The sequence below is a fragment of the Maylandia zebra genome, linkage group LG16 (assembly GCF_041146795.1).
Source record: "Maylandia zebra isolate NMK-2024a linkage group LG16, Mzebra_GT3a, whole genome shotgun sequence".
Classification (NCBI taxonomy): Eukaryota; Metazoa; Chordata; class Actinopteri; order Cichliformes; family Cichlidae; genus Maylandia; species Maylandia zebra.
Genome location: NC_135182.1, coordinates 36,113,009 through 36,139,154, shown reverse-complemented (window position 1 = coordinate 36,139,154; position 26,146 = coordinate 36,113,009). Strand labels below are relative to the sequence as shown.

General features: G+C 46.8%; 1 protein-coding gene across 17 annotated transcripts in view; it reads left to right on the top strand.

Moving 5' to 3' along the window:
• The window catches only part of stxbp5l (syntaxin binding protein 5L), a 130,485-nt gene that overhangs the window by 93,506 nt on the left and 10,833 nt on the right, over nucleotides 1-26,146 (top strand). For 2 of the 17 annotated variants that reach the window (XM_004566048.5, XM_004566044.5), the window contains exons 15-23: nucleotides 1,097-1,311; nucleotides 1,406-1,587; nucleotides 1,820-1,945; nucleotides 3,871-4,022; nucleotides 6,185-6,253; nucleotides 7,275-7,340; nucleotides 15,247-15,384; nucleotides 18,018-18,071; nucleotides 20,532-20,711. In XM_004566048.5, coding sequence (XP_004566105.1) covers nucleotides 1,097-1,311; nucleotides 1,406-1,587; nucleotides 1,820-1,945; nucleotides 3,871-4,022; nucleotides 6,185-6,253; nucleotides 7,275-7,340; nucleotides 15,247-15,384; nucleotides 18,018-18,071; nucleotides 20,532-20,711 — 1,182 coding nt within the window. The remainder of the gene's footprint in view (nucleotides 1-1,096; nucleotides 1,312-1,405; nucleotides 1,588-1,819; nucleotides 1,946-3,870; nucleotides 4,023-6,184; nucleotides 6,254-7,274; nucleotides 7,341-15,246; nucleotides 15,385-18,017; nucleotides 18,072-20,531; nucleotides 20,712-26,146) is intronic. The other 15 variants (XM_004566054.5, XM_004566050.5, XM_004566056.4 and 12 more) reach the window with 11 other exon arrangements.

Here is a 26,146-nt window from a genome sequence, read left to right as displayed (position 1 = left end):
CACTGAAAACAGAAATGGTTGAGGAACTATTTGAGGAGCACAACAACCAGTTTGAGGAGTTGACTTGACCTCCAGATTCCCCAGATCTCAATCCAGTCGAGCATCTGTGGGACTTTGGTGCAGATACCACAGCACACCTTCAGGGTGTAGTGGAGTCCATGTCCTGACGGCTCAGGGTGAATGGCACAGTATTAGGCAGGTGCTGAAGATGTTGTGGCTGGTCGGGCGACCGTGGCTCAGGGGGTTGGGAAGTGCATCTGTAACCGGAAGGTCGCCGGTTCGATCCCTGGGCTCTCTGTCCTGGTCGTTGTGTCCCTGGGCAAGACACTTTACCCTACTTGCCTACTGGTGTTGGCCAGAGGGGCCGATGGCGCGATATGGCAGCCTCGCTTCTGTCAGTCTGCCCCAGGACAGCTGTGGCTACAACTGTAGCTGCCTCCACCAGTGTATGAATGCGAGAGTGAATGAATAGTGGTGTTGTAAAGCGCTTTGGGTGCCTTGAAAAGCGCTATATAAATCCAATCTATTATTATTCATATTTATTTTAGTAGATGATTGTCAGATGTGCTGCCATTGAAGCCTGCTGTGTTCTGTGTGGTCGTCCCACCACACTGATCCAGACAGAAATGAGTCCAGGTGGAAATAACAGTCGTCTTTTGACTATTTTAGTCGTGACTCAGAGTGTTTGACCTCGGTATGACTCGTACGATCCCCGCCATCTTTGATCAGCACACGCTTCCAGGTTTACTGTGTGCACACGTTTCTACTACTGCAGCTTTATTAAAGGTGCAGCATCTGTTTATGTGCTTTAAATGGAAAATAAATCAGAAGGCTGTGGTGCAAACCAGTCTCCTCTCAGCCAAACACATTACTGGTCTAATGCATTTGTACAGCTGTGCCAATCGCAGCAGTACGGGGTGAAAATGCCTCGCCAAGTGGAGACGAGACATTTGTGCAAAGTGCATAAAATTTAAAAGGTGAAGAATATGAAGATGTAACATGGCAAACTGCATAAAGCTGTCGGGATATCACCACGTGCACATGGCCGTTTACTTCACGCTTTGCACTGTGCTTTAACTGAGATGTCTCTGTGCAGTCACGCTGCAGATGTTGTACAAGATGAAGACCTCCAAAGTGTTCGAGAAGCCAAAGCCAGGCGAGGGCCGCGCCGCCGAGCTGGTGGAAGAAGACCCGTTTGCTATTCAGATGGTCAGCTGGTGCCCTCAGAGTCGCATGTTCTGTGTGGTCGGCATCTCAGCTCACATCATCCTCTATCGTTTCAGCAAATATGATGCCAACACTCAGATAGTGGTGAGTGCTTAAAGTGGTCAGGTGATGTACGGAGACTGAAGGTGAAGCCCACTCTTGATGTGATACGTTCCCTGAGTCTCCTCTCATGTTTCAGTCTCTAGAGGTGCGTCTGCAGTGTGACTCGGACGACGTCATCTCCCCATCAGAGAATGAAAACAATCCCAGCTTCTCAGAGCCCGGCTCCCACTCGCCCCAACCGCACCACCAACACCAACACCCAGCCAGCCCAGGCAGCAGGACACCAGAGGGCATCAAAGACAGCATCCCCTGCCTCAAGTAAGATAACAGTCCTCTGTCTCTGCAGCACAGTAGACTTCAAGTACAGTCAAGTCAAGAAAAGCACTCTGGTGGTGTATGATGGTCTAATGACTTGCTGAGGCACGTTACAGTGCATGCCAGTGTTGTGTATTTAAGCTCTGCCAGGTGTTTGAGGGTAAATTGGACCGTTACTCCTCATTCCAACATCATTCCTCATTAGCTGTTGATAAAAGCTGCTCATCTGTTTCAGAGTGAAGGACCGGGCGGTTCGGGTTCCTCCTGGCTACCAGTCAGAGTTGGTCATCCAGCTCCTCTGGGTAGATGGTGAACCTCCACAGCAGATCACCAGCCTGGACATCAACTCAGCCTACGGCCTGTGAGTTTCAGAGGCATAACCCTCTGTCCTGAGCAGCTCTGTGTCTGTCTATGAGTCTAAATTAGGAACATTTAGCAAACAGTAGGCTTGTATTATCCATTTCCGTATGTTTGGTCGTCACCAATAAAAACAGCATCAGTGCACAATACAAGCATGGCTGTGAAGGGTGCAGGGAACCAAACCTGCACAGACCGAGGACATTTGACTCTCATTTTCTGAAAAGAGCCAGATTATAAACAGCAACAGTGATGCAGCAGGAGAAGAACATGCATGTGGCAGTAAGAGGGCTCGGCTGTATACAGATGTGTTTATAGTTGCTCTTGGTCTGTGTATATGCGCTTTGTGCAGCATTGAGTTGGTCTTTGCAGTATTTGTACTGTATCATACTGTGAGGCTGGCGGGAGGATGTAAATATGATAATGGGCCATGTGTGAGCTTTGTAATTTTGCTGTTACTGCCAGCAGTTAATGTAACGTGACCAAATTATTTAAATGTGTTCTCGAGCTTTCTTGACAAATGTAACACCTGCGAGCCAAGCTGAGAAAAACACCATATGTCCTGTGACCGTAGCCATAACAGCGGATAGAGCACGCAGTGACGAGCGGCAACGAACACGAGCACATCGTCTTCTTCTACCTGCTTTTGTTATTTTAAAGTAACTTACTGGATGTGGACTAACAAGTCGAACGGGAGCTGCATGACTTCCTGAGCTCGCAGGGTTTGAGACCACTTGTCTGGCTTTGCTGTGAATAGAAGCTTTATGGGCAGAAACCAATAAGTTTTCAGAAAAGCTCTCTGCGGGTCGAGGCAGTCGCACCATTTGAATCTCTGCTCTGAAGCTTTTCATATCTTAAGTGAAATTGCAGCAATTGATTATCTGGCTTTTTGATGCCTTTCTCACATACTGAGCAGAACATGCACACACACAGACACAGTCCTCCTTGAGCTGCACTAATATAAAAACATTCCTGAGATTATTGGTGAGAGCAGAATAACATCAGGATGTCAGAGAGACGTGCTCAGCACAGCGGCCTGCTTTCCTGCTGATGTCACAATAAGGACTCAGCTCTGTCTCCTCTGGGTTCAAGCTTAAAGCCCGATCCACGTGTGGTTCCCAGAAACGTATCGTCCAGCTGCAGCTGCTGGGAATGTGTTGTCCAGGCCAGATGTTTATAAGTTAATGAGGCTTTTTAACAGTGATTGTTCCAAATGGTTTCCACGGGCCGGCTGTGCTCCCATTGGACATTTTTACTCCTTGTAGCTCAGGTCAGTGAAAGTGTGGTGTGCTCACAATATTGTAGCATATGCAGTGTCGGGAAGGTTAGTTTTCAAATGTATTCCACGTAAACCTGTGACACAAAGATCACCAAACTCAGACCACCACAGACTGTTTTCCTTCACAGTGATGAAGGAAAACGCTGGGCTGGCATGTAAAAGGGCATTTATTCCCTCAGGACCTGAAGCTCCATAAAGCACCCCCCGACAGCCAAACCCACCTGTTCTCTGATTGGATAGTTAAATTTGTGATTGACGTGACATTGGCCAATCAGATGAAAGGAAGAAAAATAGGGTCAAAATTCGTACTTGTAACTTGAAACCTGAGTGCAGAGTTTCACACGTATTTTTCCACACGCAAATCTGCTTTTACACATACAAAACTGATTTACAAGTGCAAAATATTTATGACCACAATTTGAGCCCATATGATGCATGGCAGGTGACGATCAGTCATGTGGGAATTCTGGGAAGTATTAGAAACATGGAATAAAAGCAGACTGTTTAATTCATGCTTAATTTGACAGCGTTTTTCATGTTAGTTGGCACAACTCTAATGTCTGTGTGTGTGTGTGTGTGTGTGTGTGTGTGTGTGTGTGTGTGTGCGTATGTGCTTGTTTCTTCCCTCCTGACGTTGTGTTCGTGTCCAGCCTGGCATTCGGGAATTGTTACGGCCTGGCGGTGGTGGACTACTTGCAAAAAACTGTCATATTATGTATGTCAACACTGGATCTGTACGGAAGCACCGACCCCTACCAGCGCCTTACCCGTTCCCCCCGCAGGAACAGGCAGTCCACCTCAGGTAACACACACACACACACACACACACACACACACACACACACACACACCTGATACTCAGTGTGCAACATAATCACGACATCCAGACACTGAATCTGATCTTTTCTCTGCTCCTCTGTCTTCTTCTCTTTCTGTCTCTTCTGATCTAGTGCGTGACAAATATGACAGTTTCAATATATTCCTTCAATATTTAATCAATCATTACTGTTAATCAATCATTACTGTTAATCAATCATTACTGTTAATCAATCATTACTGTTCAGGTGCTGTTAACAGTGATGGGAAGTAGAGCATATGTAAGGTAGTATGCACTACTCAGCCCTGACTCTTAGTTTTCATAATATTTTACATTCAGTTACATTATAATTACAAAGTACTTTTATTATTATATAATATATATTAATTGAATATATAAATATCTATTTTAATTTAAAAACACGCCTCTGCCTGCTGTTGTTTTCTAATGTGTTTCTTTACAAACTGCATTCTTATTATTTTAGAAACAAAGTTTAACTTCCAAAACTTTTAATGTGAAAACTCTTGGAAACAAAATGTATTAAAGTGGATTTTCTGAAATGATTTCAGGGATTTGACGTATCGAGCCTTTGTTTGTAATGCAGGTGTTTAGTGTGTAATGTAATAACGTCCCACTTTGAACGGGATGGTTCTGCAGTGACCTCGAGAGCTTAATGGACTGAAAATACAAACCAGCTGAAATAAAAACATCTTTAATAAACTGACGCTTTAGGCACAGCATTAAAAACTAGTGAGAATAAGTGGTGGTGTTTAAACTCCTCTCAGCTGACTGGAAACAAAAAATGTGACATTAGCCTCGCAGTTAGCACATCGTTAGCATTCACGTTGATGAAGATGAAGTTCGGACAAAACCGTCAGAGTGCGGAAACGAGAGCAGACACAGTAACATCAGACTATCTGTAACACGACGACGGCCTGGATCTTCTGTCCTTCCTCTCTGTCTGTCACACACAAGCACACACCTGCCCATCTCTGCCTGTCATAGAGCTGCACTGTGACATGAAGTGCATGTTAACAGGTTGCGTGTCATTCCACATGGGCATCATATGCATGTTGTCATTTGATTTCTCAGTCTGTTGTTTTTAGGCCTGTAAGAGCCACACAGGTGTTTCTGATCCCTCCTCCTTTTCTCTGATCTCGTCCGCTGACGGCCTCTGAAGCATCTTAATTATATTTAACGCGCTTGATATTCAGACCCACCGTTTAGGAATCACTGTGTAAAATAGAGGCCGACTCTTTTTTGGACCAGGCACCAACTCGGTGGTAAATATTTCAGAAGAACTTGCAGCAAGTGCTCGTTTCATTGCGTAATTCCCACAGGTGAGCTGAAAATACTCTGGTGATTTTTTCACATGCTGTTGCACCCTGCACCTTCTGTGTGAGCGCTTTAAAATCAATGTGGAGACAGAAGGGAAAATAGAAGCGGGCAAACATGCCCTTTTCTGTGCCGCGGGTGGTGCTGCGCTGATCTGAGGCACTTACTGTGCTCCGGTTCACACAAGGCTCAACAGCAGACTTGGAGAGCACAGCCAAAAGGCCAGTGCCGGCTGCCCAGTCTGAACACTTCCTGTGCCTCCCACCACATCTTTAGCTGTTGTCATCACACACATGTGTATGAGTGTGAAAGCTTTCAGCCATCAAATGTGGGCATTTACTTCTCAGAATGATGTCACAATGCAGATGATTAAATGACAACCGAGCTCGGTTTCCATGCTGCTGGTAATGACATGTTCCCTGCTGACCCCAGTGACACCAGCAGTTCTGGGTTTGCTGGAGTCGCGGGTATTTCTTGTGCCCTTCCCTGACACGATCTCACTTGCTGCTTGCTCTCACTTTCTTTTCCTCTCTAAGCCTGTGTGTTCTTCTCTCCCCCCCCCCGCCTCCTCTCTCTCCCCACCCCCACCCTCCTCATCCACCCTTCCCTCTATCCTCATGCATTCCTCTCACTAACGTCCCCTCTTTTCTCATTACTGCCATTCTTCCTTTGCCTCCACCCCACTTACGCTCTTCCGTTCTTTGACCTCTCCTCGCTTTAAACCCCACTCCTCATTTCCACCACTCCTTCCTCCCCCTCCTACTTTGGTGACTCTGTGGCTGCTGGTGTGGGCATGCGGGCCTGCCTGACAGAGTTTTGCATGCGCGGCCTGTCTAACTTTTATTCAGATTCAAAGAAAAGGATCCGTACATCCTATCAGAGTAAGTCGGGCCTTCCCAAAGGCCGGGGGAGTCGGTGTATGTGTGTGGGGGTGTGGGTTGGTGTTTTGATGGATATAGTAGGACATGATGTTTGGTACAGATGATTGCCACAAGAACTGACACAGACTCGAAGCCCAGGACAAACCAAAGACATGACTGGGATGAAGCAAGACGTCACCTGCAGAGCTTTGTCTGTTACAGTCATGTCCAGCAGTCTGTCCTTTGCAGAAGAAGAGACACTTCTTTGAGACAGCAGAGCAAGCGCAGTTATAAATAATGCATTATCCATGCGATGTATATTTTAACTAAAGCCAGTGGGGTTATTGAAGCTAACCTTGTGCTTTTTGTTGACGGTTACAGAGGAAAGTTTAACGACGGCACCTCTCAGTGTCTTCAGCCATTTGTAACGTCAGCATAAACTACCGGCATCAATGTTTGGCAGAACCTTTGACTGAAGACAAATAATTTAAAAAGTCCAAATGTTTTGAGCTGTGACGAGTCTGCGAGGCTGTTAATGAGTCCTTAATGAACGCTGCTTCAAACAGCCCGCGTCTGCAGTCGGGCTTTGAGGGCCGAGTTAGAAATCTCAGTGTTTGTGGCAGTTTTTACAGACGACTCCATGTCGGCTCGTGCTTGCTGCATGTGACTGAATTTGTGTGTGTGCTGTTTGTATGTTCGATATTTATTCCACTTCATCATGAGATTTGCACTACATGCTTTTTGAATTTTAATGCGAGCTGGTAAAAGATGTTAAATCTGACTGTAGTGCAGGTCGCATCAGTAATCAGCCACTCTGCCCATCAAGGCACTTTGAGTCCTGATAAAAAAGCAAAGAGCAAATATTCGAGGCTGACCTCGGGAGGAATGATGTAATGATGAAGCATTGTTGCTAGCTGCACTCTTTCTTTGGGCTTAGCGTGGCTGACTTCTACCAATCAGACGTCTGCTTAATCTGCATGACCGGCTTCAAATAATCTGACACCCTGCGTGTGCTGCTTCTTCTTCCTGTCGGCTGCTGCAGGCCTTACTGAACTCACTGACAACCAGCAGTCGATTGACATGGAGAGGAACAAGTCGCCCACTTCAGGTAACCTGCTCGCACTCTCACACACAGACACGCACCTGCAGCCTCCAATCCTTCATTCCCTGAATGCAAATGTCTTGAGTCTTTGTGGGTGGGATGCTTTGTGTTTAAACTTGAGTTACAGCCTGTGGTCACCTCGTCACCAGAGCGTGGTCACGTGGTGAGAGCGGCACTCTGTTCACTGTTGTTTCAGAGAAGTGCTGGCACTCCTTCAGTGGAGTATACTGGGTTTGTCTCAGCTGGTTGGTCCTTTAGTCTGAAGTCGTGTGGTGACCGTGTTTCCCAGAGGTGAAGAAGAAGGAGCGCTGCACGCTCCATCGGCTCGGTCGTTTCCTTTGACATGTTTGTCTTTCACTAACACTGATACGGCCGACTGCAGTGGAGATGGAGCCTGCATGTTAATGAGCAGCAGTAACATCAGAGTGGTTTAGATTCTCATTTTGTGTCATTGACACTGCATTCTTTTTATTTTAAGTTTTTCTTTGAGTTGTAAATTGGCTGGCATGTTATCATTACTTGTAGCAAATACTCGAGAAGGAAGTTTTCACCTGGACTCCTGTGATAAGGTCAGCCAATCACTGCACCTGGTTAGCTGATTGTCAGCACCTGTCGAAGCCGAGGTTTTAGCACAACACGTCAGACTCTACAGGTCAGCAGGGTAAATGATGGAAGGGCTGCAGGAGAAAGGACGTGGCAGCACAACTTAGGTTTGCAAAGCTGCATGTGAACAACACATTTGGAGAAGACCAAGCATCAAACCAACTGTCAGCCCCGTGGTGGAGGTGAGGATCACCTGCAGTCACTGAGTGGATTATGAACTGCCCGTCCAACCACTAAAGCTTGACTGAAACTGGGTCGTCAACACCGTTAGCACCTACTCGGATCGACTCGCCACGGTGTTTAAGGTTTGTTCACTTGGTCATAGTACCTGCTCAGCTGTCATCAACTGGGATTCGCACGAAGGCGGGACCGAAAAGCAGACTCGGCGCACTCACTGAGAACTATAGACAAGATTTATTTACAGAGGGGTCGGTCAAAAACAGAAGCTCATGAGGGAGGCTGTTCTGAGAAGCTGCGATCAAAGCCGTGGGAGTCTGTACCAGAGGGAGGAACGATTAGTGAACAGGTAAGGGAGCAGGTGAATCAGGACAGGGGTGCAGTCGGCTTACATGCAGGGCCAGGTGGGAGAGTTTTGGGCGGTGGGGGTGTTTCTGTGGGAGAGGCCAGAGAGGGTGAGTGCGAGGGGAGGAATGGTTCCTCGAGTACTTCACGAACGTCAGGGATGGCAGGAGGACAGGCAGGCGAAGCGACTGGTTGATGATTCCTTAATGCAAAAGCCAGCGCTGGAGGAGGTGAGCAATGAATCCAGAGGAGGATGGCTCGGAGACCTGAGCCCAACGAAACAGAGTCAAGGCTTGAAGGAAGAGTGGAGCGCAGACGGGGCGTGGCTGCCACAGTAGGTGACTGAACCAACTGGCGATGAGTAGCAGGTCGCGCTGGCTTCGATAGTTCATTGTGATCGAACGAGGCTCAGGTGCGAGGCGGGCGGCTCCGCCCAAGAGAGAGCCGGTGAACCATCCAAAACACAATCCCCACAGCTGCTCCCACGGACCGCGACAGGCCGGGGTTTCAAGCCATCCGAGCAGGTAGTAAAATGTGACGTCACTCGATGAGTCATGACAGCGTTTAATCAAAACTCCCACCTTAAAAAAAAAACCCGGCAACGAGGGAAATGGCTACAAAAAAACAACGGCGTCCCCGAGTCTGACGAAGGGTCACAGACCAGGCAGCAGGAGTGTCGTTACCTCCACGACCACCGTCGTTTTAGCCTCCGTGTCGCACGCTAATTATGTCTAGCAACACTCGGACGACCTCGCACATCGGGTGGTACTCGACTGTAATGGGAAAACCAGTCGATGCGAATCGAGTCGTGGCGAGTCGACCAGCGTAGGTCCTGATGGGGCTAACGTGAAAATGATCCCAGCAGCTGCTGAGAGAAAAGTCCTGTGAAAACTGCCTTCATCATGTGACTGCTCGATTCAGCACACATGCTTCCTACAAGATGATAGTGTGATAAAACCTAAACGTATTCATGTTTGCATTCATGCTCATCATGATGTCACTGGCCTCGAGTTTCAGCATCACACTTTGGAAATGTGACAGAAGCACATCTGAAAGCTGGTCTCTGGATGAGATCAGTGCAGCTGAAGACAATGAGGCAGAAACGTGTAATGGATGAAGAAGAGATGAGAACATTTCCCAGCAGGTGTTTGTGTGTCTCAGAGGAAACGCCACCTGAGCAAACGAGTGTGTAGATCTGTGCTTAAGTCCCTGCCAGGCTGGCACGCCGTGTCCTCGGGGCTCTGTCGGGTTTGTAAGGCCTCAGGTTAAAAAACGACCAAATCATATTCAGTGTTTCCTACGCTCATGTAACAGACGGGAAAATAAAAACAGAGGATAGGAAACAGAGAACTATAGGAGCTCAGGTACCACATCAGGTAATCTTACTGCATAAAACCTGGAGAGGAAACAGACGCCGAAGCACTTTGTGTCATCGTATCATCCCTCAGTTTGCCTCGACAGCTGATTGTGCTTTGGTGGCTTTTAAAGAAAGGAGGATAATGGAACTGTGTTTTTAATCTTCAGAAGCAGCAAAGACTCGATTAAACCTGCAAAACAACATTTCAGTAGTTGTTTAATTCATGTTTGTTTCTCTGTGTGGCAGAAAAACTGCAGCCACAGTCAATCTTTGTGTGAGATCTCATTGCTGGGGTTCATTTTTCATTGATTGTGCACACGAACGATTCATGCAAATACTCAGTTTGATGTCTTTGTCTTTTCCTCGGAGCTCAAAGCTTTCTGATTCTTCACCAAAGTCATTCACAGGAAAACTGATCCCTGCCTTCCAACCAGCAATGCACAGACCGTTCCTCTTGTCCTGTCGTTGATCCTTCAGTATATGTATGTAGTCTGGTGTCAGGCCGGATCCACGTGGGCCTGACGGGGAAACATAAACAGGTAGATGGAGCCAAATGCTAAAAACGATACGCCAGCCGTTGTTTAGTGACAGCTTTATTAAAAATCCGCTTGTGTAACTTAAAGCACAGATCTGTGTCCACAGGAGACCGAACACGAACGTAAAATCCCACCAAATGCATTTTGTGGATGCATCAGTAATTTAGCTCAGCTGTCCACAGTCTGCTCGTCGATGGTTTTCCTGTGATTGTTGTGTAAACACACACAGGACACACTGTCGGTTTGTTCTCACGTGGACTCTGCAGCCTTGCCTTTGAGCCTCCCAAGGAGAGGATAACAGCAGCGTGACAGATCCAGGACGAGCTGTTCTGTGCTGCTGTGGCGGGGAGTCTCTCAGCATTGTGATGTGGACGAGGTCACGGTCATTCTGTCCTATTACAGGCCTGTCGCTTGTTAATTAAAGAGATGGAAAGGAGAAGAATTACGGAGCGGTGGATGAAAAGCACGTGGACAGATGCGGCATGACGCTGCATGATTGTGTCTGATTCGCTTTAACGGTTAAATGCTGGGGGGAGGGGGGGCTGAGGTTCATAGTTGTAAGAACTGTTAGCAATGGCTGAGAGCAGGACGGCTTTAAATGTCAGTTAAATCAGGTTTGGACTCATTCATATTAATGCAGCGCGGATGTGAAATGTATTAAAAGTTGCGCCCGCAGACAAAGCTCGCCGCGCTGTGCCGACAGGTGCAGAGTTCACGCTTTGTTTTCTCCTGCTGAATATCATCTTCAGCCTGCTCCGTGGCCATTAGAGGCTGTCCGCCTGTCCCCGGCACACCTGTTGTGCTGTATCTGTTCAATGCCATAAACAGACTGTGGACAGCTTATTAAGGCAGCCGGCCATCGTCCTGATTCACCCCCCGTGTCAAAAACAGGAGCTTCTCTCTCACTTCTCAGCACAGCTTTCCGCTCTTGTTCCTGACCTTCCTCCCGTCTCTCTTTTGTCATCAGGCCCAGTAATTGGCCCCTCTCCGGCCTCAAAGCTGTCTCCCTTCACATCCTTCCCGTTGTCTTCTCTTTAATGTCCTGAGGTGTGTTGTTTGGGTCGTGTGTTAGATTTCCTCTGGGAGCAGTACATGTCGCTGTAGCCTGGCTTGACCTCAAAAAGGGGACTAACAAGACGAGACGCGAGTGCTCGGCGCCTGACCCCCACGCTGCAGCCGTGTGAAGGCTTCCAGCACTTTGTCCACGCTGAGCCAACCTGGTACCGCAGGTTGTACCTAAACGTGTAAGCCTGACCCCACGGGGTATATTTAGCACCTGAGGGGAAAGGTGAGGTTTGATCACATTTAAAAGAAGCTTAAATACACATTTTTCAGCTAAACCCTGCTGGAGGGTTTTCTACAGCCATGTCTGTGTAATGTACAAACCCATGTAAGCACTAATTAACCTGCAGAGAAACAGTTAAATTCATCACATGCTTAAATCCCTGATGCTTTCCTTTAAATGCTCCTCGCGTCTGCACGGTCACTCAGGAGGTTTTTGTTTGTTTTGTGGTTTTTATTTTAAAATCAGAATATAAATTAAAAGTAAAATGAAAGATTCAGCAGTGTTAAAAACCTTTTCATTAAACCAGGAAGTTTCATAAATCCTAACCATGGTGTTTAGCTAATAATACACACGTAGCAAAGCCTGCTGTAGCAGTGGATGGTTAACAACCACAAACAGGCAGGTGAACGTCGTTAGCCATGTGTTAATCATGTGTGCAATCCATGAATCGGGCCTTCAGGAAGCTGACCTCAAAAGTGGGAGCAGTTAGTGGACTTCAAAATAAAAGCATAACAAGAGTGTGTTCTTCACCTTAGTGAGGCAGATGCTTCCCAGCTCCCTTACACCCGCCACAAAATTAAAAATTAGCTCGCTATCAGGAACGTTAATTTAGCTGCAGATCATTCTACAAAAAGAAACATTATTTTATTACAAACATATAAACTGAATGGCAGCGTTTCTTCATTTCCTTCAAATCTTCTGTAGATATTTTTATGATACCACCGCCCAGCGATAGTCTGAATGTGTGGCGTACCCCTGTGATGTCATCACCTCCAGCACCGTGGTAACCAACAGCTTTGCTCTGCACACTAATACAAACACAGGACCTATGGCCACTTCATTAGGTACTGGGGCGATCGTGGCTCAAGAGTTGGGCGTTCGCCTTGTAATCGGAAGGTTGCCGGTTCGAGCCCCGGCTTGGACAGTCTCGGTCGTTGTGTCCTTGGGCAAGACGCTTCACCCGTTGCCTACTGGTGGTGGTCAGAGGGCCCGGTGGCGCCAGTGTCCGGCAGCCTCGCCTCTGTCAGTGCGCCCCAGGGTGGCTGTGGCTACAATGTAGCTGCCATCACCAGTGTGTGAATGTGTGGATGACTGGATATGTAAAGCGCTTTGGGATCCTTAGGGACGAGTAAAGCGCTATATAAATACAGGCCATTTACCTTGCGGTACCAGGTTGGCTCAGACTGCACAAAGTGCTGGAAGCCTTCAGACGGCTGCTGCACGTCCGTGATGTGAACATGCCAAAGATGCTCAGCTGGGCTGAGATCTGTGAGGCGGTTTGTTATCCTGCTGGATGCATCCATCACAGGATGGTACACTGTGGTCATAATAAACTCCACCCTCTCAATGTTTCTGAGTAGGTAATATTTTCCATCTTCTGTTGCCCAGTTTTCATGGGTCTCTCTGAGTTGTAGCCTCAGTTTCCTGTTCTTAGCACCCAGTCTGGTCTCCTGCTGACCCAGCTTGTCTTCTTCGAGCTTAAACCATGCTCAGAGCTGCCTGTCCATTCACCTCTGACCTTTGACCTCGCCGAGGGGCCGACCTCCGTAAGTGAATGACATACGACCATGACATGGTTGTGCAGTGAAAAGCTGCCACGTCTGAAGTCACTTAAATCAGCTTTCTTGCCCTGATGCAGTTCTGTCAGCTGTACAGGTCCACTGTTCCCACTGGTACCAGTCAGTCATGTCTCTGCAGTCAGAGGCTTCTTTGGCCACAGTGTCAGCATCGGGGTAACAAAACAGTAAAGTTACTCACGAGTAGGGATGGGTACCGGTGTCCGGTGCCATGATGGCACCGGTTCTGACATAAACGGTAGTAACCAGGCCGAAAAGCAGCGCACATTTCGGTGCTTTTTTTTCCTGAGCTGTGATACACTTCTAGCCAATCATTTTACGTTTCCCAGGATAGTAGGCGGGGCCAGGTACGTACGTTCAGTTAGAGCAGAGCTACAGATTAAAAATGCCCAAGGCGAAGCGGTCAAAGTCTGGCTGTACTTCACAGCAGAAGATGCAAACTCAGCAGCAACAAGTGCTTTAAGCTGATACTGTGATACTGTCAAAGGAGGTAACACCTCAAATCTGATGAAACACCTGGCGACGCATAGCGTTTTTTTTTTAAAGCCGAAAAATGCGCCGTATTTGATAGCTTGCTGCGAGACCTCACACCGAGCACATCTACTGCGGGTGTGGTGCCTGTTATCTGACCCGGAGTTAGCAACATCCCCCAAAAACCCGAAGAGGAGAGTCCTGGCCCCTAGCCCTGCCAGTGTAGCAGAAATGATGAGGATGATGATGCAGCAGCAGCCGTTCTTCTCTGCGTGAGTAGCTTCATGTTGTTCGTGTGTAATTTACGTTGAGTAGGCTAACCACGTTATTACATTAATGCATGTAAGGTGAACTAGCAAACATCATCATAGCTACATGCGGCTGTCTTCTTGTTTGATGGCAGATACTCCCTTCACCCTGGCCAAAAAGGCTAAAATGACCAAAGAAAAAGTGGAAAACAGTTAAACATGAGAGGTTTTTGGACAAAGTTTGTGTTCTCCATTCTTTAAGCACCGGCACCGTTTCAAAAGTACCGGTTTGGCACCGGTATCGGATAAAACCTAAATGATACCCATCCCTACTCACGAGTGACAATAGTGTCACCGAACGAAGGATCCGATCAGGTCAGTTTATGAATGATGGTTAAAAACTCAGTCTCTCCTGGTCCTTCTGTCCTGCAGAGCGTGAGCATTGGGTCAAACGTGGTTAGATACACAATACTCAGCTGTAAGAAAGCACCTCCTCAAAGTGAGTAATGGGACCTGTGAGTGTGCAGTAGCTTAGCATCAAAGCTGCTGAGTGTGTGTGTGTGAGCTTTACTCAGAAAGACTGCTGCCATGTTATTAATAAGGCATAGCTGGGTACAGACAGCTAACAGACTTATCAATATTACAGCTCAATCAGTCAGACACAGGAGAATCATGATTCTATCCAATGAATATTTAATGGCTGTAAGCACGTTTGAACTCTTATTCTTTCAGCTGAAGATGAGACATGAGAACAGGATTTAAACTGCTGTGTTAGGATGGTGCAGGTTAGTCTGCAGAACAGGAAATACTGAGGGAATATTATCCATATTATATTATATTATCCATATTTATGGAAAGACTTCTGCTCACAGAGAGCTTTGAGCCATCCTCCAGGGCCTGTGGACAATCCTCAGAGGAGCTGATTGGTTAGCAGGTGGTGATGTCATAGCTGTTGAACGTAACCTGCTGCAGCACAGGTTAGGGCTGTAATATGAGTTGCTACGGCAACAGGTCATGGTTGGAAGTAAACCGCCTCCAGGATAAAGTTACCTGGAAAAGCCTGGAAAATGCTGCTCTGTAGGATGAGCCTGTGGTGTGGTAGAAGTAGCTGTAGTAGTCGTAGTAGCAGTGCTGCTGTGGTGTGTTGCAGTGATGGCTATGTGACCTTCCCAGTATCTGCTGGTGGGATGCAGCTGTTCTTATGACACCTTCTGTTTTCATAACCTCACGACTGTTTCCTTCCTATTACCTGCAAGTTTCTCTTCTCCCCAGTTCACCCACTGTGTTTGTCTCTCCCCTGTTGCCCTGAAAAGTCTGTGTCTGTTCTGTTGGATCTCCTGTTCCAGTTCATTACCCAACCTCCCTTCACAATGACCCCCGCGTCCTGCCCGAGCCTGTGGCCAGTCTGAGAGCCAGCCACTGCAGTCCAGTCTTTTACTTACTGGACAATGGTAAGAGGAGGGGTGTTTCATGGATCTCAGCCTCTTCGTGGACACCTGCTTGGAATTTCTGTCTTTCTTTCTTTGTTTGTGTCGTTGTTTTGGGAGAGGGAATAATTAGGCTGCTGTGTGATGTTGCACCTGCACGCTAACGCTGCTTCCACACTGTGAGCAACACTATCAGCAGGGCGCCAGACGTTTACTGACTAATGTTGAAGCACAGGTATCAATATAACATATTCAGCCTTTAAATAAAACCTCGTGCTCACTGACCAATGGGGACACAGTAAATTCATAACAACGAATCATATTTCTTTGGCTAGCACAAATGTTGTATATATAATAGAAGCTGTAGACGGTAGTTAAACAGCAGCAGGTGCACAGGTGGAGGAGGCTCCTCCGTCACCTGTGGTGGGTCATGGGTCAGTTCAGCATGAAGCATCTGCAGTCGAGAACTAATAAAACCAAGCAGCAGCATCACTGTGTGAAAAGTGCGGTCGAAGCCTCTCGCAGCACGTGTGAAGCCTGCAGTGCAAACAGGCTTACAGGACTCCAGACTGTGGCTGCTCTTCAGTGTGCTCCATGCTGTGTGTGTGTGTGTGTGTGTGTGTGTGTGTGTGTGTGTGTGTGTGTGTGTGTGTGTGTGTGTGTGTGTGTGTGTGTGTGGAGGGCGGGTCCAGACCTCGGGTTCTTCATCACCCTGCAATGCTGCTGAGGCAGATGGGCTGCAGCTGCAGCACCGGCGCTTCAGCCTGTCTGACATCAATCATCGCGCCTTCGCCGGAAGCTCACATCTAAACACAAACATGCTCCCGTACCTGGCGATGGCGCTCGGGGTCTCTGTCTGTCTGCGTGTCAGTAAAGCTGCTGTCTTATCTTGCTGTGCTCTTGGCTAACATTCATCACTGCTGTCTCTGACTAACTGCATGGAGCCCTCTCTGATGAATAAGCCCTCAGCTTGCTTTGGATGTTCAGAAGTTAGTTTTTCAGAGGTTTAGTCCTGTGTTAGCCTCGTTTGGGATGTCAGCACTCTGCACATTACTGTAACCTGGACACAACCTGGCTCTTGTCACCTTGATCGGTGACAAGAGCAGCAGGATGGTTAGAGAAGACAGATGAGCACGGGCCTGACGAGCCACAGGAAGTACGATGGACGCTGCAGTTATGTCTCTCAGAGGTATCTGTGTTGTCTCTGTGCTCGCCGTCCGTGTGGACAGATAAGACGTTACCTGCTGAGAGCCGGTGCAGGCGAGAAAAACAGGCTGATAAATATGTAAATGCTGCAAATGCAGCGACCTGCAGGGTCACAACAACAACTCTAAAGATCCACCTGCTGCTGGATAACAAGAAGGCTCCATTCTGCTGTGAATCCTGGAGTAATGAGCAGAGTGCTGAGGTCAGCGATGAGGCTGGTCCGACATCAGTTACTGTCACACGTGTGTTTTAAAACACTGTGTGCACGAGAACAATGCAGAACACACGTGAACGCGTGACATCGCCACTTTCCGTCTCTGTGGTTAAAACCAAAGGTGCTGAATTCCAGTGGGTGCAGTGCATGCTGGTTAATATTCATGTCACAGTGAGAGACCCTTCGGCTCCTCAGATCAGTCCCACCGATTTATTTTGATTAAAATACATTTTATGATGTGTTAATGCAGCCGCTGAGCCATTAAACAGAGGAAGCATCTGTGAGCTACAGGTTCATTATGAGAACATAATTCCTGTCGTTGCATCTCCAACGCTGCACCTTTCGTGCGGTCGCAGCAGCATCTGGTGACTCTGGTTTATTATGAAGAGCGCACAAGCACTCGGCCCTCATCTGTTATCTCATTAGCAGCACTTATTCAAAAGTCCGTCGAGGTTCACGGAAGAAATGCAAACAAATGAATGACCGGAGATTCGGTGAGACCAGTGTTTCCCATCACACGCTCAGCCGCCGCGTCGGCCGTGCAGCAAACATGCTGAATGACATCAAGCAGGTGTTTCGTGCTTTTTTTCCTCGTGGTCATCAGCTGGATCGTGTCTTCTAAATCCCGCCTTCTTCCTGAGGGGAAACTGACACGTGACGCCTCGAGTTCGACCTTTGCAGTTCTCTCCTTACTGCAAAATGCTTGCAAAATGTGTATGTGGTTATTTTGGTTGCCTTCAGTGTCTGACTTAGTTTTTTTATGACACTTTGTGGTGTCACCCTGTTCATTTGTTGCTTCCACGTCAAATCCCAGGCCCACAGAGCGGACTTCATTATTCCAGGTGCAGACTTGAGGAGGAGAGTGATTAAAAACATCAGAATGAGTCTTTACACGTTAAGAGATGCAAAGAGAGCACCTGCTTCAAATGACTAATCACTGAGTAATCGCTCTGTCCACTCGAGACTTCCTGCCGTTGCGCTGACTCAGTATCACTGATCGTGCCGGCCTGGGATGACAGTGGAGCATGCTTTTTGAAAATATGCCTGCAAACATGCAAGTGCACCAGTTTGCATGTTCTTTGTTCATTTGGTTTCTTTTCAGTTTTTCCCCACTTTGGTTTGCCATCGTTTGAAGCAGACTACACCTCCTTTGTTTTCTTCTTCCATGATTTCTTTTTTGTTCTATTTTATTTTGAAGGGATTAACTGGTGCTTTGTTTCCTATTCTTTTGTTTCAGTAAAGGGACCCGGCAGAAAGTTAAGTCTGCCAACAGATCTTAAGACTGATCTTGGTACGGTAGGCGAAAGCCAGCAGTTTTCACTTGATTTCCTTTGAGTTTCTGCTTTTCTCATGGTTTCTAGGCTTTTGTGTTGCATTAGTACTTTTGGATTTCACTCAAACTTTCCTCTTTCAGTTTCCTTGTTGCTCTGTCCGCCTGTTCAACCAGCCCATGAGACTGTCGGCCTAACGTGTTCGTCCATTTTGCCCGTCAGTGTGTTTTGATTTAAAGCGTCTGTGTTTGTTCCTTCTACATTTTGCAAGTGTTTACAAAGGTGATTTGTAGCTCATGCCCATATTTGAACTTGAGGCATTCTATCGCTTTACCATGATTGGACCATCCTCTGATTTATGCAACCTTTCCTCCATTGACAGGCTTTGCTCTGCGGTGCTGGATCACTTGCTACCTCGCTCATTGTAACTGGCCCATTTCTCTCTTAAACAGCCTTCCTTCCATTTTGACTGGACCCCCCCCCCACCCCCCATACATCTAACTGCTGCACACACGCAGATCTCAGGTTTCCCTCTGCAGCGCCACGCATGCTGTCGCCTCCCAGAACTTCTGCTTCTCTAACCCCCCCAAACGTGGCTCCTGATTTTTGACTTGCTGTTTGGTAAATGCTCCATCAGCAGGAAGGGTGAGGACAGAAACCCAAACTTTGAATGCAGCACATTTAGTTTTGGTGTCGTCATCGAACATTGAAGAAAACAGTAGAGCTGCAAACGCTGAAGGTTTAAAATCCACAACAATAGAAACCTGTGTGACAGGAAGACGCTCGAGTCTATTGTGTTTGTGCCTTTGTGTGGATGATGTGTGTTTGTGCGCGTGTGATGAGGGGGTGGAGTGGGATGTGCACGTCAGCACAGTGTCGCGCTCTCAGCTGTAAACCAGTTTCCATCAGAACATTTCGAGGCAACGAAATGAACAAAATGTGAAGCCCGATCGCGGCGGCGTCAAACGCTCCGTGTTACCTGCAGTTTTTCAGTCCCCGCGCTGCCTCGTCAGTCCTGCTGTGAAACTGGGTGAGTGTTGCACGTGGACTGGGTGGCACCCTGGAGCTTTTCATCTTCACTTTGAAATTGAATCATTTTTGCAGCGACTGGCTGCATGGCAGAGCTCGCTGGGCGCCGGGGACGAACGATCGGAGAGGAGCGAGCGGGGAACGTTCGAGTGTTTGCACAAATGATCATGATATTGTTTATCTGCTCCACTCGTCTCCATGTATAAGACCTTCCACCAAAACACACATGGAAAGCTTCTGTCCTCCCACGGCAGCGACCACAGCTGCTGTTAATCTGCTGGGGGGGGTCACTGATAAAAAGGGGGCTCATGTACTCAGTGAGGATGAGAGCGTAGTGATATGTAAATAAATACAGGGTCAGTGTGTCCATATACTGATGTTTATTATCGCTGTGATGCCCACCTGTGAGCTCCGCCTTCATTATTTAATCGGCCCTTTGTGTACGTTGGAGAGCTGGAGTGTAACTGTGGCGTCTCTAGAGCTCCTCTGTGGTTTAAAAGTGTGCCGGCTTTCAATAAAATGCACACGAGTCAACACCACGAGAGCGCATGTTCGAGGGTATTGTTTCATTTCCATAGTGAAAAACGGGCCACGCACTAGTGTGGATCGGTACCAGTGCCGGCATATTGGGATCGATCCGGCCGCCTCTCGTGCCCGCTCACAAGTATGGCTGAACACAGAACGAGAGAAGGTCAGCCCGGCCTTTCTTTCCTTTGTGTCATTAACAGGGTCTGGCTCCAGCACAGTGCACGGACTCGTCCCCGAGGGGTAAAGAAATCACCGAGTGTGTTGGTATCAGCTCTGTCCGTAGATGAATTTGTAGCCCAGCCAATATAAGCGAGTGCTAATTTGACAGAATAAAGAGCAGAGCTTGTTTTCGTTCTTCACCTGCAGCTTTGGATGTCATAAAGCTTTCTGCTAAAAACAAGGTTTCCCCACAGTTCACTGAGATAAAAGCAACAAAGTGGAGATGAAACGAGCCTGTTTTATGTCACGTCACAGACTCGATGAAGCTGCACTCACAGTTTTACTCTGCATCTTCCTCCTCTGCCCCGGCATCCCCTCCTTGCACATACTTACTTCAAACCACTCTCCAGCCTCTGTCACTCACTCTCCCTTTTTCCCTCACTATCATCTTCCTAGTTGGCAATCAAATTTTCAGCATCAGCTTGCTCCTCTTACGCTGCAGAAATATTCATCTTCATCGGTCATCTAGTGTCAGCCTGCCTTTTTGCAGTCTAGTAGACAAAGCGTCTCCCGGCAGGGAAAAGCAGTTATCTCCTTGGAAAATCTCGTCCCTAATTTGAGGTTCCCTGCCCTGATTTTTATTTCACTTCCCATCAAACTAAATGACTTGTGAAGATGGATAATGCAGCAGTAAATCAGAATATGTTTAAAGTTGAATTACATCCCTCTTTCTGTTGTTTGCTAATGCTTTGCCGTTGTTACAGATCATGTCAATGGACATTGCACTAGCCCCACCTCCCAGCCCTGCTCGGCGGGGAAGCCTCGCATTCCGATGGGTCCCGAGGGGCCACGGCTTACCCGCAGAGGCCCTGGCCGACCGCCCTTCCGCAAGGCCCAGTCCGCTGCTTGCATGGAGATCTCTTTGCCTGTGTCCCACACTGAAGGTGTGTGCTTGTCCTCCCAACTCCCATCCCTAACCCTCTATAACAAACCCCCCTCCCAGCAAGTGCATGCCATCCTCTCACCCCAGGGTAAGTGGAGAAAGGCCTGACACGTGGTCAACACAAGGCAAGCACATGCTAATGCAAGTTAGCAGCATGAAATCCAAAATCGGGGTGTGGTTCTGCAGAGAAGATGCTGCAGGGTAAACAGAGCAACACACAGTAAGAAAAAACAAACGCACACTTATACAGCTGCACGGTAAAATAACCAGACTGCATCTGCAGGAGCTGACAGTCACGTACCAGGACACCACTGTTGCATTACAGCATGCCAATCGCACTCGTGCAGCTTGCATTAGCATCAGCTTACAACATTCAGACTGCAGGTTCTGCTTCTTCTGAATGCAAGAACGAGTCCTTGCATTGTGTCCTTGACTCTGCTGCTTGTGTCGACGATGTTGCAGGCCTGAAGGTTGGTGATTCAGTGATTTAACCAGTTTTTACTTCTCCTGTGCCTTTCTGTCTTTCTTCCTTCGTTTCTTCCTTTCTTTCTTTCTTTCTTTCTTGCATTTTGTGCTCTGCACCGAAACAGCAGAAGGATCTGATGGTTTTCCTCATCATGCCACAGATTTATGATTATAACTCTATTTGCCTTTCTGTTTTTCTCGTCTCATAAATAACTTCTGGATGTTTTCTGAGATGAAAATGACAGCGCATATTAAACTTCATGTAGCGTTGCTACACTTATCGAGTTTTTATGAGCTATGAGCAAAGGGAATGCACACATCTACAAACACGGGTTATAAGTTTGTAGATGTTTGCAATTTCCTCAAACTGAAACCACCAGGACGTTTTTATTTTTACCTCTAATAACTCTTATCATCAGAAGGAGCACAGTTCAAGGAGGACAATAATACAAGAGCACCGCACGAGTTGACATTTTCATTAACAGACATGACATTTATTGTCTTTCCATTTGCGCTCGCTCTTATTCACACCCTCACTTTGATTTGCACCATTTAAAATGCGATGAACCCACAGAGGCTCCGTATTCCCAGTGATCAGTTTAGAAACATGAATGCAAACATATGCTTTTGTTTTTGAGTCTGGCTGTAATACGCTTCTGTGTGGTCATGTGTGTGCGTTTGTGGTTTTACAGCTGTTTTTATATCGTTGTCTGCTAATCTGAGTTAGAATAGGGAAACGGTTCAGTTTTATTTATGTAGCACCAAATCACAACAACAGTCACCTCGAGATGCTCTATGTTGTAATGTAAAGATCCTACAGTAATACAGAGAGAGTCACCAACAATCAGACAGCCCCCCCTCGTGGGGAGGATATACAGCCCTGTGTTTTAAATTTACAGCCCCCCCTGTTCATCCCTCATACCAACTACAAATACACAATTTCATCGACTGTATTTTTCGGACCATAAGGCGCATTAGGCGAAACAAAACCGTCAGATAAGTCAAACTTTACTCTCCTCATTCTTCTGTGTTTATATTATGCTAACATAGCTGTGTCGCTAGCGATCACGTAGCACATCATTATATAGCAGCTAGCCCAACTTCAGTAACCCTACAAACGTCACTGCTGTTTAGTTTTCTGTCTTCATTTATGTTGGAAGTGACGTTTGAATTCTTTCAGAAATCTCTCAGTCAGAACATGCAATATCATGTTTAGCTAACTAGCGAGCTAACTTCCTGCTAACTTCTAAGTCTGTTAAATTTAATAAATTCTGTTTGCATGGATGTTAAACTTAATTGTTACACCTGGTAAAGCAGCAACGCTGATAATTTTATTAAAGATGAAAGAATTTAGACAGTTTTAACTCTCAGTGATGCTGCAGTGTTCGTTTGACTTTGGGACCTGAAAATGACGGAGTTTAGGACCCAGATTACTCCGTGAGGCTCCTGACTACAGTAGCTGTAATGCTCCAACAATCCATCACGCGGTGCGGCTTCGTAGCTTACCACAGTCGCACTAAAACATTTTTGACAGATTTGTGAGCGCCGTGTAGCACATAAAATCGGTTCAAGGTCAGTAAGCACGATCAGAATTCATAATTTGAGAAAATTAAAGGATTTTAAGTGCGCCTTATAGTGCGGAAAATACCGTATTAGCTCTAGATAATACAGGAGAATGATAATGGCAAGCTAAAGTGCCTTAAACGTGCATTGACCCTAATGGCCACCAGGGGGCGATACTTCCTAAGCCATTTATGCATTCAGTCGCTCATTTGGAGACATCCAAGCAAGTCCACTTTGGAATTTTGGACTGAGTCAGGGATATAATCCAGGGCATGCTCATTGGCTGATCTTAGTCCCCCTCCCTCATTAAATCTGATTCCAAAACACCAGGAATGATAAAATGCTCATCTCGATGCCTCGTAATGGGACCCTACAAACCGCTGAATGACATCACAGCTGAGATGCTAATTTTAGTACAGAAGTGCAGAGCCAGTCTTTGTGTTTCTTTTAGTCCATCTTCACTCTGAGACAGATTTTTTTAGGTGGCCAAAATATTACTGAAATAGAAGCAGAACGTGAGATAACTGGGAAGATGTTTGTGGTGATCGACAGATGCAGACAGAGGTCGCCCCCTGCTGGCTTTGGTGTTACATTTCACTTTCCTCTCAGAACATTTGAACTACGATTGGCTGAACGAGAACTGCTGCTTTAAGACAAACATAAAAGCCTTGATAATTCATTTTTCCTTATCTCCCCAAGACAGCATGACTATCTTAAAGACAAAATGAGAATGAATTTTTGACCTTTGTTGGATAAAGTTTTCCTTTCTTCTTTTACACATCGCGTGACAAACGAGACGAAGGGAGAAAAACACATAAACGTCCTGTCAAGTGAAGACTTAAACTGCGATCCCAGCAGTATAATTTCGAGTTGCTGACCTCAGAAGTGACAGAGAAATGGCCTCATGCAGGATTAGCAACCACGTAATTACAGATTCTGTGTGAATTGTAACACTTAGTCTGTCACAGCCTGACAGACAACACTAATGCAGGGCGTCCATTTACTTTGAATAAACATAAAAAGTAGATGCAGATCGTTCGTTCTAACAGGACTCTGACTCTGTCCTGTCATATTAAAAGTTTTATGATCTTGCTTCAGTTGGAGAAGAGCAGCAGAAGTATCAGTGGGAGTGTCTGCGAGCTTCTTTGTCTCTGTGGTGATTCACAGGGTCGGGTTATATTCAGAAGGTGTTAAAAATAAACAACAGCAGCCTAAGAGCAGGTTCAGACCGGATGGCCGTCGGCCCCGAGGGTGGAGGAGTCGTCTAATGATGCAGGGTCTGATCTAAAGTGTGGAGCAGATTGCAGCAGCCTGTCACACAGCCCGTGTACATCAGTCACAGTGGGCCCAATCATCGTGTACACCTGATGAATCACTGGCTTTCTAAGTGCTGATGCACCACATAAACTCGTCCCTTGCAGAAAGTACACTCCTGCAAAGCTCCACTCGTGGTCCACTGATGGGTCGTGTTTGCTTAGACGCGGGCGCCGCCAGATTTACAGTCTCAGTCAGGTCACGACAAACTAATCTCTCCATAGGAGGCTCAACATTGTGACAGTTTCCCAAATGTCACAGTTATTGTAGCCAAACTGCACGAAACATTAGCACACCACAGTTTGGCAGATGATCACATTCAGCACACCGGGCTCTGCACGTCCAAAGGCTTCTACGCTGGGATCATCAACAGCCACTCTTAAGAACACGTGTCCGTTACTCCGGAGTACAGCTGACCCTTTTACAGCAATTCTGCAATTAAATTCATGCCGCCATCTTCACCGACCTCATTATACAACAGTGACCTGGAACCGAGAGGGAAGCAGTTTTTCATTAGCATAAGCTGAATGTTTTATTAAAGCCACGGTTGGGGCTCCAGCTGCATCACCAACCACACCGATGCAGATGATTCAAAGCTGCTGTGAAAATATGCATAAGAAACTGTTCAACAGACTTGTTGCGTAATTTTCCGTGAAACTGTATACTAGCGTGGGCCCGTGGTGATTAGCATAGCCATGCCGGTTGCCTAGCTGCACCTGACTCGAGCGCAGCCCGATGCATTGAAACATTTTGCCCGGACCTTCTGTTTGCGTCAGGCTTTACTTCAAAATAAAGGCAGAAGCAAAGAAGCCATTCCAAGAGATTTAACACCAAATGGAAAGAAAACGTTGTTATTTTAGCTTTTTAAGTGTGTTAGAACGCTGCCTGAGCATCCACTAACACACCGAGTGTCCTTCTGCCTCTAATGATTTTGCAGCTGTCATGAAAGCGTCCAGAACACGAGGGTGGTTCTGCTGCAGGCCTGTGCACACGCAGGCTGTTGGAGGCGCAGAGCTTTGGGCTTCTCATTGCACTTTGTCATGTTTGTCTTAATGCATCTTATTTTATTTGACCTGGAATAACACAGCCTTCATGTGCTCTAAAGCACATGCTGTTTTTTACAGTGTGGAGACGGCTCCAGCTTTGCTTCTTGTGCTGCCCACTTAGAAAGTCCACTCAGTACACAGGATATTACATAACCTAATATTTGAGTTGCACTCGTGTTTCAGGGACCGTGATTCTGTGAAGTCTTTTAAACATTGTCCCAGGTTTTTAGAACAAAATAGGATACATGATAAATATGGATTTAAACAGAGCTGCAGACTGAAGGAGGACACCACAGTTAGCTTGGATGAGCCATATTCTCTAATTGTTTACACTGACTAACAGGACGCTGCAAGAAGGAGAAGAAGATAATAAAATGGGAAAAGAAGGTCTATACTGGCCTTAATGAGCACATTTTATACCTGAACAGTGGCTTTTCTCAGCACACTTGTTCCCTGTCTATCACCTACCTTTGGCACTGTTGTTTATCACTTGCACTGGGTACCACAGTGAAGAGCCAGCAGGCTCACCAGTATAATTAAAGGTCAACAAGCAGTGCGAGAAATTAGCCCGATGTTAATGAGATCTGCACGCAGGGCAAGGACACAGAGGAGGGAAATGGCAAGGGAAGCAAAGTCGGAGCGCAGTAAACATTTCCATACCTCCCATCTCGGTCGGGCAGCCCACCTTTTAAATATTAAAAATACTTCTGTGTGATGCCACGAGCAGTGCCTGCAGACACACTGGGCATTGTTTAGGAACAAGTGTTTGCTTCCCCCTTTGTACCTCTGCTGCAGCCCACGCGCAGGCTCACAGGGTCTGCTCACCTACAGAATACAAAAATAACACAGGCAGTAAAATACGGACGTTATTGGATCGCATCGCAAAACTGAGGTGACTCAGCTTTGCACACCAAATTTAATGCTTTCCAACGACAGGCCAGTTTAACAAACAGCTGAATATGCATCATGTTCATTTGTGTTGCAGTCCATAGATAAGAGTCTGCAGGTGTGTGTCCCTCTAACCTGCGTGTGTGCTTGTGCAAACATC